We start from the raw sequence: 16,213 nt of genomic DNA on the forward strand, positions 1-16,213 counted from the left end.
CCTCTTCCCAAAGAGCTCGTGGAGGCCGACCGCCCTGTCAGAGTTCCCTGACTTCTGCACCTCACACTTTCTTGCCCAAACAGCCTGCCAGTTTTTGGTCTAGGAGCACAGTGAGGATTTATTTTCCCTCTCTCTCTCTCTCTCCCTCTCTCTCTCTCTCTCTCTCTCTCTCTCTCTCTCTCTCTCTCTCTCGCTCGCTCGCAAGAAGTGGCCACGGCAGGCAGGGGCCTCTGATGCTGGGCCCTCCTCGGCAGGAGAGAACGGGCGGGTGGCTCGGGGCTTCTGGAATCGAGTTCCTTCCTGGGGCCGTAGACACTGGGGAGTCCCCAGCACACTACCAAATACAGTAGAAAGGAGTCAGTGGAGCACGTGCTGACCACAGCGCCGTCCACCCCGGGTGGAGGCGTCACGTGTGCACTTGAACAGGGCAGGCCTGGGACTGGCCGCTCGTGAAGCCCGCGTCCCGTCTGCTTGCTTTTCTGGCTCTCCGTGGCTCTTGCTTGCTTCTGCCAGCCTCTGCATTTTTGTATTATATCTTTTTCTCATTGCGTGGCCCCCTTGTCTTTAAAAGGCTAAATGCTCTGTGCTAAATTTGGTCACACAGCGCTCCAAGATTCCCTGGAATGTCCTCAAGTTTCAAACAGCTCTGACAGCGAGGCAAGCCCGCCCCCGCCCGGGGATTGGCCTCTCCTTTCAGGGCCGGGCCGTCCTGGGGCCTTATTGGCTGCTGGCTGGACCAGCCCGGGTCCACTAGCCCTGGGACTGGGGAGGTTGCTGCCCCCCGTTCACACTTGGGCACCTGCAGCAGGCAGGGCAGGGAGCCGAGGTCCTCGACCAGCTGGGGGTCTGCTCCATCCAGATCGGCTCGCACCCCGTCCCGGCCCACCAGGACCTCCCCGCAGCCCTCGCAAGAGCAGCAGCCCACTTTGCCAAGATGTCCAAGGTAGCCAAGTATCGCCGGCAGGTGAGCGAGGACCCCGACATCGACAGCCTGCTGTCCACCCTGTCTCCTGAGGAGATGGCGGAGCTGGAGAAGGAGCTGGACGTGGTGGACCCAGATGGGAGCGTCCCCGTGGGGCTGCGCCAGAGGAACCAGACGGAGAAGCCGTCCACAGGCGTGTACAACCGGGAGGCCATGCTCAACTTCTGTGAAAAGGAGACCAAGAAACTCATCCAGAGGGAGATGTCCATGGATGTGAGTGGGGGGGGGGCGGGGGGGGGAAGGGAGAAGAGGGGGAGGGGGAGGGAGGGGGAGGGGGGAGACCCCGACGCCACGATGAGGATGCTCTTTCCTTAGAAGAAGAGTTCTCGCTGGCAAAGGATTTAATGTTTCAGAACCGATTGTCATCCCCTGAACTGGCCGTGTGAGCTCCTTACCCCTATTTGCTGTCTCATGAAGCAGAGGTCGGATGTGTTGGGGGGACCTGCACCCACGTATCATGCGGGGCTGCTAGCAACTTGGGAGCTTGAGGGGACGCCCTTGGGGTGGTCACTGTCGGGCTGACCCCACCCGGACGCCCACACCTGGCTTTTTTCCTTCCCATTCATCCCACCCTCCTGGCAGGAAGAGAGACTGGGCTTGCAGTCTCCTGCCAGCCTCTCCTTGTGCAGAACAGCTCTCTTTCAAGGCCTCTGGGCATCTCGTGGCATGTGGACCATGTGAGGCAGCTGGTCAGATGGGCTTCCCAGGGCAGTGGAGACAGGCCAGGGTCCGTGCCTTCACCCACAGCTTCCGTCCGTCTCATTCCCAGGGGAGGTGGGGTCTGCACTTTCTGGAGGAGCCTCTTGAGGGAGCAGCCCCCCTTTTGGGGGTAAGGCCCCTTGGCTGGGGGATGAAGCTCTTTCCCAGCCATCAGGTGTTTTGCCACCAGGAGGGGACAGAGGAGGGGCAGGGGTGACCGCTGGGGAAGCGTCTGCGCACATCTAGGATGGGCTTAAGCAAAGTGGCGTTCTGGGTTTTTCCCGGGTTTCCGCCGTGTGCTCATACGTGGGTTTTCTTGGGACAAAGTAGGCTGGCCTCGGCCGGAGGACGACTTCACAGACACCCTTCCTCCAGGTCAGGAGTGTCTGTTGGGGAGACTGTTCTGCTGTGTGCTGCCTGCCCACCCCCCCCGCCTGGACCTCGCCGGCCACCTCCCTGTGCGCCATTACCTGAAACTCCTGCAAGGTGTCTGGCGGGGACACTAGCTGCAGCGCCCGCCGGTGGGCATGCATGGCCCCTCGAGGATGGGGAGCAACAGCAGAGGGGCAGAGGCTGGGGCAAGTGGGGGAGCTGGCGCCCAGCTATGCCCCTGCCACCCCGGCCTGTGTTTAAAGCTTTGCCAAAACACTGGTAGGGTAGGGGTCGTTTTGTAACACACAGAAATATCAAATCACTATGCTGTGCACCGGGAACTAACATAGCGGTAGCATTTTAGGTCAGTTATAGTTTATTAGCCTGTGGGCACGGTCCAGGTGCAGCTCTGACGTGCTGGGTAGATCCTACCACCTGGATGGGAAATGAGAGGATGTGGGGACTTGCTGTTGGGACACACAGGGAAGGGAGCAAGCCGCTCCCTGGGGGCTGGCACCTCTGCCAACGCCCCACTGGACCCCTGGCACCCAGGCCCCAGGCTCTGAGCCCACAGCTGCGAAGGTCCCCGGAGGTGAAAGACAAGCAGGAAACACTCCTGATCCCAAAGCAAGGCATTTGGGCCGCAGAGCATGTGAGGGGCTCACCCTCCCAGGCCTCCCTCCCGGCCGGCCGGTTAGCACCAGGTGGACACTTGTCTCGCAGGCAGAGCCCGAGTCAGGGGACACGGTGACGGCTGTGGGGAAGGCACCCCAAGGCCTTTTCCCTTGGGCAGAGGCTGTCGGTCCTCCACACCCCACACCGCTTCCTCCCCCAGGCCGGGGGCCCATGCAGCTCGGCAGCTCCCGGGCCATGGGCAGAGTCACCTGTGTCACCTGGGGAGGGGGCACAAACCCGGGGACGCGGCTTTGTCAGCACCCTTAGCAAAACTCGAGCCTGGTACGAACTCTGCTTTGAAACACATGGTCTGAGGACCAGTGTCCCGCACTGTGACCTGCCTTGGTCTCCTCATCCCCACAGTGAGGGCTGGAGCGTCCACCTCATCGACTTCATCGGGCTGGTTCGAAGCGAAAACTGCAGCTCCAACGCGTCGGCTCTCTGGGTCAAGAAGCCCAGGAGCCATGGGGCTGGGAGGGCGGTGCTGGAGCTGCCTCTAAGCAGAGAGTAAGGGGCCGGCGTCACCTGACTTGATCACGGTGTTGTGGGCACACTTTTTTCTTTTTTTGTATTTAATTAATTAATTTATTTATTTGGGCTGTGTTGGGTCTTCGTTGCTGCGCGCAGGCTTTCTCTAGTCGTGGTTAGCGGGGGCTACTCTCTGTTGCGGTGTGTGGGCTTCTCATTGCGGTGGCTTCTCTTGTTGCGGAGCACAGGCTCTAGGCGCGCGGACTTCGGTAGTTATGGCACGTGGGCTCAGTAGTTGTGGCTCGAGGGCTGTAGCGCGCAGGCTCAGTCATTGTGGCTCACGGGCTTAGTTGCTGCACAGCATGTGGGCTCTTCCCGGACCAGGGCTTGAACCTTTGTCCCCTGCATTGGCAAGCGGATTCTTAACCACTGCGCCACCAGGGAAGCCCGTGGACATAGTTGTTAAAGGATCCTTATCTTTTAGATGTGGACACTAAAACACTTATGGGAAAAAAACTGCTAGGATTAGGGAATTTGCTTTAAAGTACTGTGGCCGGGGGGAGTGGGCAGGGTATAGATGACATGAGACTGCCCGCTGGTAGACAGTTGCTGACGTGTTGAAGCTGGTGGTGAGTCCGCACTGTGCTATTATACTCATCTCTCTACTTCTGTGTATATGTTTCAGATCTTCCACAGTAAAATGTTGTTTGTCTTTTTATTTAATACATAGAGACCAAGAGTGGAAGGCAGGCCCAGTTTGGGTCCTAAACTCTGGCTCTTCTTGGGGCGGGGTCCCCAAGGTTCATATGCAGACTGGGTGGGTCTCGCTGTGGAAGGGACCTCGTTCTGCTTCTCCCCCACCCCCTGCTGCCTCCAGGTCAGCTCCTATCTGTCCTTGGGTCTCAGGTACCACTTCCTCCAGGGAGTCTTCCCTGACTTTCCCTGCCCCTGGCAGTGTCAGGCACCTGGCCTGATCTGAGCGCTCCAACGCCACCTGTGCCAACCCCACCCCGACCCCTCCTGTCCTCCCGTCACAGTGTTGCCGAGTCTGCTTTCTTGTGCAGCTGGTGTGGTTCTGGAGAACACGTGCTAGCTCGGCCTGGTGAGCAGGGGGTCAGGGTGGGCTTGACAGAGCTGACCCCTGGCTCCCCTCCCTCCCCCTAAAGGGGCAGAGCCCTCGACCAGTGTGTGCCATCCCGGTCCTCCCGCCCAGGTGGAAGACGGCCCTGGCAGGTGTGTAGCCCAGGGTTCAGTGAAACCCTCGTCCTGGCTCAGGTTTCAGGAACCGGATCCCAGCGGGTCAGCTGTGTGTTCTCTTTCCTTCCCAAGTGGGAAAGAAGACCTGCTGCCTGCCTCCCCGTCCTCCTCCCTGGTCTGCCGGGGGCTGGGATTAGCACCTGCGCCCAGGCAGGAGCAGGGGCAGCTCAGTCAGGGCGGAGGAAGCCCTTCTGGGTTCTCCCTCGGGGAAAACTCGAGAACCTCCACGAGCCAGTAGCTGCTGGGCCCAAGCCTCTGAGCTCCCCGTGGCCCCTGCCCCCGCAGCCTTAGCTCCCAGCCCAGCATCCGTGGTCTCCCTGCAGGGACGGGAAAGCGGAAGAGCCCAGCAGCACCAGCAGGTCCCATTGCCCTTTGCCGTGTGCACTGGGCAGCATGGCTCCTTGCTTAAGGAGATTAACCCCAGTGGGTACACAACCAGAATAGCCCCGGAGGCCGGGCGGAGGGGGCAGGAGAGGTGATGGGGAGGCACCAGCGGGCACCAGCGATGGCCCGGCCAGCTCAGAATCCCACCCTGGATCTGAAAGCTGCCTCTGTCCATCCGGAGTGTGAAAAAGCACACTTCTTTTTTGCGGTACGCGGGCCTCTCACTGCTGTGGCCTCTCCCGTTGCGGAGCACAGGCTCCGGACGCGCAGGCTCAGCGGCCATGGCTCACGGGCCCAGCCGCTCCGTGGCATGTGGGATCTTCCCGGACCGGGGCACGAACCCGTGTCCCCTGCATCGGCAGGCGGACTCTCAACCACTGCGCCACCAGGGAAGCCCAAGCACACTTCTTAAACTAGGTGGTGGGATCCACGTGTGTTTGTCTTAGTTGCTGTTCTTACTCATGTATTATATAGGTTCTTCTGTATGTATAGAATGTTCAGTTTGATGAATTTTCAGCAAGTGAAGCTCCTGCTGCCAGCCTTGGGCTGCCCCTGAGCGCTTGCCTTCTCCTCAGTGAGTCAGCAGGGACGCAGCTTGGCTCGATGGGCCGGGCGGACAGGGAGGCAGGACCATGGAGACCCGAACACGCAGAAAGCGCAGCAGTGCTGGGGGATGCGGGTGGGCGGGGCTGGGATGAGCATCCCACTGACCAAGGGGAGGTTGCCACCGGATCAGGTAGGCTGGGGGCTCGGGGTCCCCAGGCTGAGGCAGGAAGGGGCAAGGGTGGGGCCAGAGCCCGCACCCACCATCTGCTGCCATCAGCCTCTCCCTCCACCCAAGAGACTGGAGCATCTGTGTCAGACATCTGGGGTGGGGGGGTAGTTGATATTCGATGCCTGCCAAGTCGGATAAACAGGAATAGCCTTTCCAGACCAGCCTGAGCTTGTTTACCAGACCTCTCCTGGCATAACGGGAGAAGGAAGCTGGGTCTGGATTCGGGGTCTGTCCCCCCAGGGCTTGCTGGCCCAGGACATGGGAGTGGGGGGAGCCCCCGGTGTCTGGAGCCCGAGGTGTCCAGGTGTGACCCAGCTCCTGTCCCTTACGAGCTAGAGAACTCGGCGAGTCCCCTCAGGAAGGAAGCACACTCACGGTGCTGAGGACCTTCTGGACCGAAGGCCTCGTTAACGTGGCTTCCTGAGTCGACCCCGTTACCTGTCAGGTGACCTTGGAGGGTTACTGTGAGGTTGAATTGGACCAGGTGCTGAAAGTGGCACAGGGACCTTCCCTCCTCTCCCTGAATCCTGCAGACTTCATGCCTGCGTATTCGCTAAATCGACTTCTTCTTAATGTCTCATGAGGTTAAAAACTCCTGCGGGTGGCGGTGAGGACTTGATGGACGCGGGGAGAGTGGCCCGGAGTTCAGTAAAGAGGGAGGCAGGGGTGGGGTGGGGGGGTGGGGTTAACTACTTCCGGCCCCACCCCCATCCTGTGGCCTGGTTTCTTCCAGCCTCTGCCTAATTATTTTACCCCCAGGCTCAAGGGCTGAGGCGCAGGGCTGGACGCTGCTGGGGGAAGGGAGATGGGGGAGGTTTCGGGCCTGTGAACCGTCCTGGTCTCTGGGGTCCAGGGCAGAGAAGACCAGCTGGCCGTCCGGATGCTGTTTACAAACAGGAGTAGAACGGCCTCCTGCCCCGCACCCTCTCCCTCCCACCCCCTTCTTGCCTCCCCCAGGAGGGTCCACAGCCCCTTCAGGCGGTCGCATCAGTGCCAGCAGGACCCCGTCCTGACCTGAAAAGTGGAACATCCCGGGCGCAGAAGGTAGCGAGTCTGGAGGCCAGAACAGGGTCTCCAGAGGCAGCTGGACCTGGATTCAGACCCCGTCCCTTTGCCTTTCTGAGCCTGAGATGCCCATCCTCAAGATGGAAGTAAAGCCCACCGTAGGGCAGTTGTGAGGTTTAGGCAAAATAGGGCACGGAAGGCATGTGGCAGGGAGATTTCCCTGACCCTGACGGTCCAGGAGTTAAGGCTCCGAGCTTCCACTGCTGGGGGCACAGGTTCAATCCTTGGTCGGGGAACTAGGATCCTGCATGCCGTGCCGTGCAGCGCGGCCAAAACAAAGAAGGCGCTTGGCAGGCTGGGGGCTGGGGGCCTGGAGGTGGGGCCTGGAGCTTTGTCCCGCCTTCACTCTTTTTAGGCAGGGTTCATGGATCATGTTTGTGTTCCTAAGTAAGGATTCCGCTAAATCATTGACTCTCCAGCTATTTCGTGAGTCCCCAACAGGCACTTTCGAAGCGCTAGGAGACTAGTAAGACGGAGAGGCCCTTGGCCCTGAGCTCACATTCTAGTGGGTGAGACAGATGATACTCATAGAGACCATAGGCACACATCACATGTAACATCTGTTTGTTACAAAGAAGACTAACCCAGTTTCAGGAAAGAGTATATAACCAACAGCCTCGGTGGGGGGAGATTCCTGCCCGGGGTCGGGGAAAACACTGCCCAGAGGCGACGTGGGAGCAGGCCTGGGAGGGACTGAGGGATCAGCCACGGGACGGTCTAGAAGGAACAGCAAACACAAGGCCTGTGCTGCTAGCGGGTGTAGCCTGTCAGAGGGCGAGCCAGGCCCTGTAACCGGAGCAGTCGAGCGGGGGATGAGGCCAGGAGTAGGCTGGGTTCAGGTGAAGCGGGGCGGGTTCAGGTGATATGGAGCGGGGTTCAGGTGATACGGGGCGGGTTCAGGTGATACGGGGCGGGTTCAGGTGTTATGGGGTGGGTTCAAGTGATGCGGGGGCGGGTTCAGGTGATATGAGGGCGGGTTCTGGTGATGCGGGGGCGGGTTCAGGTGATATGGTGGTGGGTTCAGGTGATACGGGTCAGGTTCAGGTGATACGGGGGCGGGTTCCAGTGATGCGGGGGGGGGGTTCAGGTGATGCGGGGTGGTTTTCAGGTGATACGGGGCGGGTTCAGGTGATGCGGGGGCGGGTTCAGGTGATACGGGGTGGTTTTCAGATGATATGGGGGCGGGTTCCGGTGATGCGGGGGCGGGTTCAGGTGATATGGTGGTGGGTTCAGGTGATACGGGGCGGGTTCAGGTGATATGGAGGCGGGTTCTGGTGATGTGGGGGCGGGTTCAGGTGATATGGTGGTGGGTTCAGGTGATACGGGGTGGTTTTCAGGTGATATGGGGGCGGGTTCATGTGATATGGGGGCGGGTTCATGTGATACGGGGTGGTTTTCAGGTGATATGGGGGCGGGTTCAGGTGATACAGGGCGGGTTCAGGTGATGAGGGGGCGGGTTCAGGTGATGCGGGGGCGGGTTCAGGTGATGCGGGGTGGTTTTCAGGGGCTATGGGGGTGGGTTCAGGTGATATGGGGGTGGGTTCAGGTGATATGGGGGCGGGTTCAGGTGATACGAGGCGGGTTCAGGTCGGGTTCAGGTCATGCGTGGAGGGTTCAGGAGATGCGGGGTGGTTTTCAGGTGATGCGGGGCCTTACAGGGCAGCAGTGGGAGCTTGGAGTTTTATTCCAAGTGGGGTGCGATGGCATTGGAGGGTTTTGAGCAGGGGAGAGATGTGGTCTGATCTCCATTTTCAAAAGGAAATGTACACACTGCCATATTTAATATAAAATGCCTTTCCATGAAAAATAAAATGAAAAGATCCATTCCTCTGCCAGCTGTGGGATGCACAGAGGGCAGGAGGGCAGGACTGGAGGAGGAGGGCTGGGCAAGAGCTCAAGGATGTTTCAGGGAGAACTGGTCGGATTCAGGAAATACTTCACAGTAGCACAGCCAGGACTGGCTGACATTTTGGGGGAAAGAGAGGAGTGAGGTGACCCGTCCTGCCTGAGCTACGGGTATATCTGGTGCCGCTTACTGACGTGAGGAGGGGATTTGAGCAGATGAAGAATGCTTGTGGAGCTTAGCAGCCCCCAAGGGGAGTGCTGGGTTGCAGGTGCGAGTCTGGAGCTCAGTGGGGAGAGCCCGTTTGGGAGCCCGAAGTGTAGAGGGTGATACTGAAGACCCTGAGCCGGGAAGAGGCACTTGGGGAGCGAGTGCCGGGGAAGAGCCAGGGCCGAGGACCACGTCTCCGCCCCTCCCAATGCTTCAGGCGCTGGAGAATGGGGAGGAGCCCTGAAGGAGGCTGGGGAGGAGGGCGGAGGCACGGAGCCGTTTCTTAGAAGCAGGTGAAAGGGGCTCAGTTGTGTGTGTGTGCGGGGGGGGGGGACTGCCACGTCTGTTCCTGCTGAGAGATTCCGTACGGTAAGCCTCGAGGAGGATGGCGGGTCCGGCAAATGGAGCACACAGACACGGCTCTCTGTTTTTTCTGCATTTTGTTCTCATGGGAAGCAGCTGGAGGTAAACACGGATCACGAGAGGAGGTTTAAAAAGACGGGCTATGACAGTGTGTTCGGTGCTGCTGGGGAGGGTCAGTAGAGAGGGAGACCTGGATGGCGGGACGCACTACGGTGGGGCCTCACCTCCCACACTGGGGGAGGCGCGGAGCGGGGCACGATGCGGCAGGAAGGCAAGTGGGGGAGGGGGAGGGGAGCTTGGCCTCTCACATGGGGCCAGGTACCCGGGCTGCTCTGGGAAGACACGGCGCAGCCAAGCGGGGGTGGATTGAAGGGGAGAAGCTGGGAGGCTGGGGTCAGAGGTCAGAGGTTATGCCTCAGGTCCCAAGAGAAATGCTCAGTGCTTCCTGGTGAGGTAGGGACACACAAGACGCCCCAGACATGAAACCCGGCCTTGAACATCAGCAGCAACAGCTGCCAGAGCTGTTCCAAGACCCAGTAGACAGTCACTCCGGGACATTGATCCTTTGTCCCCAAGGCCATCGTGCCCAGCGGGAGGTGGGGGGCTCCGGGCCTCTCGGCATGGCTGGTGGTGGGGCGAGCCCTGGGCTGCAGGCCAAGCAGGGGCCCCGGGCTCCTTTCCCGGCCAGACGGTTCACCAACCGCGCAGCCTCAGATGAGCTCCGAACGTTTGCCAGCTTTACTTTCTTTCATTTTATTCTTCAGTGTCTTACCTGTATCTCATTGACAAGAGTGGATGTTTTTTCTAGCACACGTCTTTATTGAAATATAAAATACATACAGAAAAGTGTACAAAACACAAATACAGACTTTCCCATATTCCCACAAAGTGAACAAGAACTGGAGCGTTAGCGGCACCGCCCCATGTTCCTCCCCATCGCCACTCCCGTGCCCTCCCCATGGGAACCCCACCCTGACTTCTAACCCCGGGCTTAGTCTTGCCTGTCTAAAATCATGTATTTAGAGTCACAGTGTGTGTCCTGTCACTCGTCTTTATGTTTGTGAGATCCATCCATGTTGTCTGTAGCTTTGTTTGTTGTTGTTGTTTACTTTCACCGCTATGTAGTAACCTCTTGTATAAATATGCCATAACTTATTGATCGTTTCACTGTTAGTAGACATATGCGTTGTTTCCAGTTTTGGGGATATTACAAACCATGCTGTTATGAACACTTTTGGGTGCACTTATGATTTAATTTCTGTTGGGGATGTGCCTGTGAGTGGAATTGCTGCCACACAGAAAACGCATAATGAAGTTTCCATTTCTTTGCCTGTGAATAGAGGTGATCCTATCTAATTTGGAGTCTGTATGAGGGTGGGGCACACAAGTTTGCAGAATGTCTAACATAGCAATTTGCAAACAGTAGGCATTTAATTAAGTGATAGCCACCGTTGTCATTTCTCCTGGGGCCCATCCTTGAGGGCAGCCGCCTGCCTTCACGTCCTGGGACACATCCTGCCCTCCCACACGCCCACCAGTCTCTCTGTTCAGACCTGGATGCCGCAGTGAGGCCCGGGTCAGGTCTCTCCACCCCGAGACTATAACTTTCCCAGAAACTGTGGCCCCTTCCATCCTTGGCCCCAGCGTGGACAGACGTCTCATCAGTGTTTGGAGCCTTTCCGGCTTTGCTCATTTGCCCCTTTAGCTTCCGTCTTACTCGGTCATTCTCAGCATGACCCTGGGTTCCCATGCTTCGGCCCCCACCTTCATCACCGGGCCGGCAGGAGACTAACCCTCTGGTATATGTGCCCCGCCCCACAGCTGCTCCCCAGACCTGGAGAGAATGACGTAGCGGGTACATCGTCGGTGCCCGCGGCCAGGCCCTCAGGCTGCCTGGAAAACCTCCGCACCTCCCTCTCTTCTTCCAGAAGTCAGCCTTCCTCTAGGAACCCTCTTGTCCCAGCTCTTTTTTCACCCTCAGCAGATGACCTAGCGCCAGGTTTCACTGAGAAACTTGAGGGCTTCGGGTGAGAATACCTTCAAATTCCTCTTCTGCTACCTGAAAACTTGTAGGCGTCCATGTATGTAATCTACCCCCTTCCCTCCCATCTCAGCACGGAAAAGACGGCCCTCCTCTGGACCAGGCACTGTTCGGATTCTGTTCTCTCCTGTGTCCTCTGCAACCTTTGCTCCCTTAAACACCGGTTTTCTCTCAGTCAGTCTCTCTCTGTCTCTGTCTCCCTCTCTCTGTCTCTCTCTCTCTGTGTCTCTCTGTCTGTCTGTGTCTGTGTCCCACCCTCTGTGTCTCTCTGTCTCTCTGTGTCTCTCTGTGTCTGTCCGTCTCTGTCTGTCCCTCCCTCTGTGTCTCTCTGTGTCTCTCTGTCCGTCTCTGTCTCTGTCCCTCCCTCTGTGTCTCTCTGTGTCTGTCTGTCTGTGTCTGTGTCCCACCCTCTGTGTCTCTCTGTGTCTCTGTGTCTCTCTGTGTCTCTCTGTCCGTCTCTGTCTGTCCCTCCCTCTGTGTCTCTCTCTGTCTCTCTGTCCGTCTCTGTCTCTGTCCCTCCCTCTGTGTCTCTCTGTCTCTGTCTGTCTGTCTGTGTCTGTGTCCCACCCTCTGTGTCTCTCTGTCTCTCTGTGTCTCTCTGTGTCTGTCTCTCTGTGTCTCTGTGTCTCTCTGTCCGTCTCTGTCTCTGTCCCTCCCTCTGTGTCTCTCTGTCTCTGTCTGTCTGTCTGTGTCTGTGTCCCACCCTCTGTGTCTCTCTGTCTCTCTGTGTCTCTCTGTGTCTGTCTCTCTGTGTCTCTGTGTCTCTCTGTCCGTCTCTGTCTGTCCCTCCCTCTGTGTCTCTCTCTGTCTGTCTGTCCGTCTCTGTCTCTGTCCGTCTCTCCTCAGCCTCCCTCCCTGCTCTCTCTCTGGCCCCATCGCTCCTCCTTCACAACAAAACTACAGGAAGCAGCCCCACAGTCACCATCTCACCGCAGCTCCCTGGCCCCTCCACATTCAGCCTTGGGGGGCTGGCTTCTTAGTCCTCGTCCCGCGTGCCTCCTCTGTGCCATCTGACGCCACCTCGGTCCCTTGACACCCTGACCAGCGCGCTGCTTTCCTTCCCTCCCCAGCTGCCCCCTCCCCATCTTCCCCTGGTGTCCAGGCAGCGCTGTGGCCAGGGCTCTGGCCGCAGCCCCTGTTGCCCACCCACTCCCTCTGGCCTAGATCTCCATTCTGAGTCTAGAGCATTCACTTGCCTCTTGTGCTCCTCGAGTGTCTCAAGTTCAACTAGTCCAAAAATAAATGAACCATCGTCCCACCCCGGGCCCGCCTTTCCTCCTCCTCTGTACTTTGGTGAGCAGGGGGGCCGCCTAGCCCCTCTGCCCGTGTCCCGGGTTCTCTTGGCGACAGAACCCTGATGCGCCGTCCTCCCCTGCGGTCCACCTCCCTGTCGCCCAGATCACGCGTCAGGACCTCGCCGCCCACCCCCTCCTCTGCCCGTGGAATCCGTCCTCCCCGAGCTGCCAGCGTCTTATCATAGAACGCAACCTTGACCCCGACGCTGTCCTGCGTGAGACCCCCTTGCTCCGCACGGCTTCCACCACCAACCCACACTCCGTGGCGGCCCAGGGCGCCCTGGGGAAGCCGGCACCTCCCTGACCCCGGCTACTAATGCTCCTCCCCTTGACTTTCACCCTTTGCCATGTCTACACTTGACGGTGGCCCACAAAGGGGCTTCCTGTCCTTCCTCTGTGCCTGTGCTGACCTGCCAGCCCAGATAATCCTCCTCCCTGGAGGCTCGGCTCCGGTGACAGCCGTGACTTTCCCACACACGTGGAACGCCGTGTTCCCGCATCGCCTGTGTCCGTGTTTCCCCGCACGTCTAGAGGGCGAGGCCTGACCCTCACCCAGCCCCACTCCCCAGCAGTGAGTGCAGGGCCCAGCTCAGAACACATCTGAACGTTGAATGAACAGAGGATGGATAGTTTGCAAATACCATTCTCGTCCTACTTGACTGGACCTGCAGAAGTTATTTATTCATCTATGCTCTTCGGAGACTACTGGAAAATATGATTTTGTGTCCAGATCCTCAAATGGAGAGAGATTTGGCAGTGATTCCTTTTTTCCAGTTTCTGTAAACAGCCACTGAAATCGGTCCACAAGTTTACACCCTGCGGCCCCAGCGCTGGGAGAGGTCACAGCCGTATTTCCCCCTCAGTTTGTTCGGGACAGATTGAGACTCAAGGACTCATTTTTAAGTTGTTCCATTTTTCTTTCTTCTCTGGATCTTCTCTTTGCTGGCTCTCCAGGGACCTGAGATCACAGGCTGACATTTTTAGCCTGACCCAGTCAAGTTCGCCTGTATCTTGGGGGCCATTGATACACCCTAAAGAGCATATTAATGATTAGCTCCAGACCCAGCCAGCTGGGGCTGTCAGCGCCCACCATGTGGTTTCTCCCCTAAAATATCTGGAGAAGTTTGCGGCTTTGCCTCTCGATCCAGAGAAAGTGACATGGCTCCTGCGGAGAACTGGCTCCACGCAGGTCTCCCCTTGGAGCGGGAACGAAGCCCCCGTCACGGTGTCGCAGGCCCGCCTGTGGGGAGGCTGGGGGTCTGAACACGGGGGTGTGATAACCGGGAAGGTTGTGGATGGGCCCTCCTGAAGCCAGGATTGTGAGGCCAGAGCAGAGCTGGGAGCAGGTCCTTGTAGATAAACGGTCAGCTTTTCTCCCCAGGGCTCTGCAGGGAACCAAGCCCTGCAGAAAACTGAGTGACGCTTTCCTCAGTTCCCCCAAAGATGCTAAATAGCTGGTCCCATTCTAAATACAGAGGAAAGAAATTCAGTACATACAGTGGACGCCTCAGGGCATTCTCCTGGAATCCCCTTCGACAAGGGCCGACTTCAGGCCATGTCCTCGGACCAAGTGTCCCCAGGATGGGTCACCTCCCCTACGCCAACGGTAGAGTCTTCTGCCTGCCTATCCCTGTGTATTATTTAGAAAGAATGTATTTCTAAATCACCGGGAAAGTGTCTACTGATGACCCAGATGCTGAAGACGCCAGTGTCCCAATGGTCAGGGTTCCTTCAGGTCAGGGGTCAGAGAGACTTTCTGTTTTACTCTCCGTCCCTGTAATCCTTGCCTTAAAGGCAGGAGGACACAGTGGTACCCAGAGCACGGAGGTGCTGTTTCTTCAAACAATAATTTATAATTGTAATGTCATAAGGCTCTATAGGCAATATCAAAACATAGGGGAAAAAGAGAAAATAGGGCTTCCCTGGTGGCGCAGTGGTTGAGAGTCCGCCTGCCGATGCAGGGGACACGGGTTCGTGCCCCGGTCCGGGAAGATCCCACATGCCGCGGAGCGGCTGGGCCCGTGAGCCATGGCCGCTGAGCCTGTGCGTCCAGAGCCTGTGCTTGGCAACGGGAGAGGCCACAACAGTGAGAGGCCTGCGTACCGCAAAAAAAAAAAAAAAAAAAAAAAAAAAAAAAAGAGAGAAAATAACCAATAATTCTTTGTCTTATTAGCTAAAGGTGTCAGCCATGGTCACATTTCCTGAGTGCAGGCGTGTGTACACACTTTTCCTTTTGTAGCTGAGATAACTCTATGCACAAACACACATATTCACATACATTCTGTCTCCTGCTTTTTATTATTATTTGCTTATCATATTATAGTAGTCATTTTCCCATGTCACTAAAAATTCTTCCTGAGCATCGTTTTCAGAGGGTATTATGGTCCATCGTATGGCTGGGTTAAGCCATTTGCCTATATTTGGACACTTACATGGTTTCCAATAAATATACTTTCCAAGTCCCCAAGTGGATCCCCAGACGCAGGCTCCTTCCCCTGGCCTTTGGCGCCTGTCCCCAGAGAGACTGAGCCAAACCCCATGATAAACAGAGCCACTGACACACTTCCCGACTGAGACTCGTGGCCAGATGGGCGAGACCGACTAGGAAAGGGGAGAAAAGACTCCCTGATGGTTACTCCCGGGACAGGGACACGCGAGACTACCCGTGCTCCTTCTCGAGGCTCAGGTTCCTGATGTTGGCACATCTGCCAGGCAGGGCAGCCCTCCGCCCCCCCAGGAGCAGTCACCTGCGTGCACCGTGGCAGAACTGGTGTGCCCGGCTTCCCTTGGACTTGGGAGGAAAGAGTCGTTCCTACTGACAAAGAGAATCAAGTCTCCAGCCTGGGAAATTGCAGGTGTGGGCAGGATGTCAAGGAGGCAAGGGCACTGTCCAACCTCCTGCTTCCGAGGCCCTGCCCCAAAGGCATCCCAAGGTACCACGTCCTCGTGGTACCGGTTCCCTCCCCCAGAAAAGCAGAGGAAGGGTGTCTCGGCTCAGCTGACCCAGGTGAGCACTCAGCTGCTGTCCTGGGAAATCCGCTCACGAGCCCCAGCTGTCCAGGCTCCAAAGGGGAACCTCACACTTGCCGGCCTGTCCAGGCTTGTGGGTTCCCGCAGGCGCCGTCTGATTTCCCCTCCCGTCAGCCTTGCAGTGTAGATGGGATAGACAGGCTTTAACCTGCTTGACAGACAAAGGAGCTGGGGCTGAGGAGGTCACCCTGCTGGTGACCAGGGACGCTCTCGAACGCCTCCTTCTGACTTCAAGTTCACAGAAAAAGAGTCTGTCTCTCAGCCTCCTTTCTGAGCCCCCCATCGAGTGGCGGATGCCTGCCGTGCACCCTATGCCTGGAAGCCCTCTGCACTCTAGGGAGGGAGCTGGCCCGGCCCACCCTGCCCTCGGTGGTCCCAGGATGGCTTCTCCCTGATGCAGACCCAGGGATCGCTCACCCAGCCTGCGGCCCCGGAATCACCACCCCGCACCCCCTCCACCCCAGGTCCTGCAGCCAGCCGCTGCGGAGGAGGCCGTGGTCTCTCCACTCGCCCCCTCCCAGGATGCTGGGTCACTAAGAGTCTTTGTGGATCATAGGAGCCCTTATTATTTAGGACTTTTATTGCTCGTCACAAGTGGGAATAAACAGAGGGAAGCAAGCAGCCCACACGGGAAGTGCAGTCACTCAACGCGGACCCCTCCACGTGGGGCTGACGAGCTGGAGGTGGGGCCACTGGGAGCCAAGTGTGAGCCACACAGACTCCCCAGACCTGTCGGGAAGAATAAAGTGGCTCA

General features: G+C 57.9%; 1 protein-coding gene across 1 annotated transcript in view; it reads left to right on the top strand.

Moving 5' to 3' along the window:
* Positions 1–763: 763 nt before the first annotated feature.
* Positions 764–16,213, top strand: part of LMOD1 (leiomodin 1) — a 32,935-nt gene continuing 17,485 nt past the window's right edge. Inside the window, exon 1 of the mRNA XM_081226428.1 lies at positions 764–1,195. Within this exon, the coding sequence (XP_081082554.1) occupies positions 935–1,195 (261 nt within the window). The 5' untranslated portion in view covers positions 764–934. The remainder of the gene's footprint in view (positions 1,196–16,213) is intronic.

Source organism: Mesoplodon bidens, assembly GCF_964165515.1.
Source record: "Mesoplodon bidens genome assembly, chromosome: 2".
Classification (NCBI taxonomy): Eukaryota; Metazoa; Chordata; class Mammalia; order Artiodactyla; family Ziphiidae; genus Mesoplodon; species Mesoplodon bidens.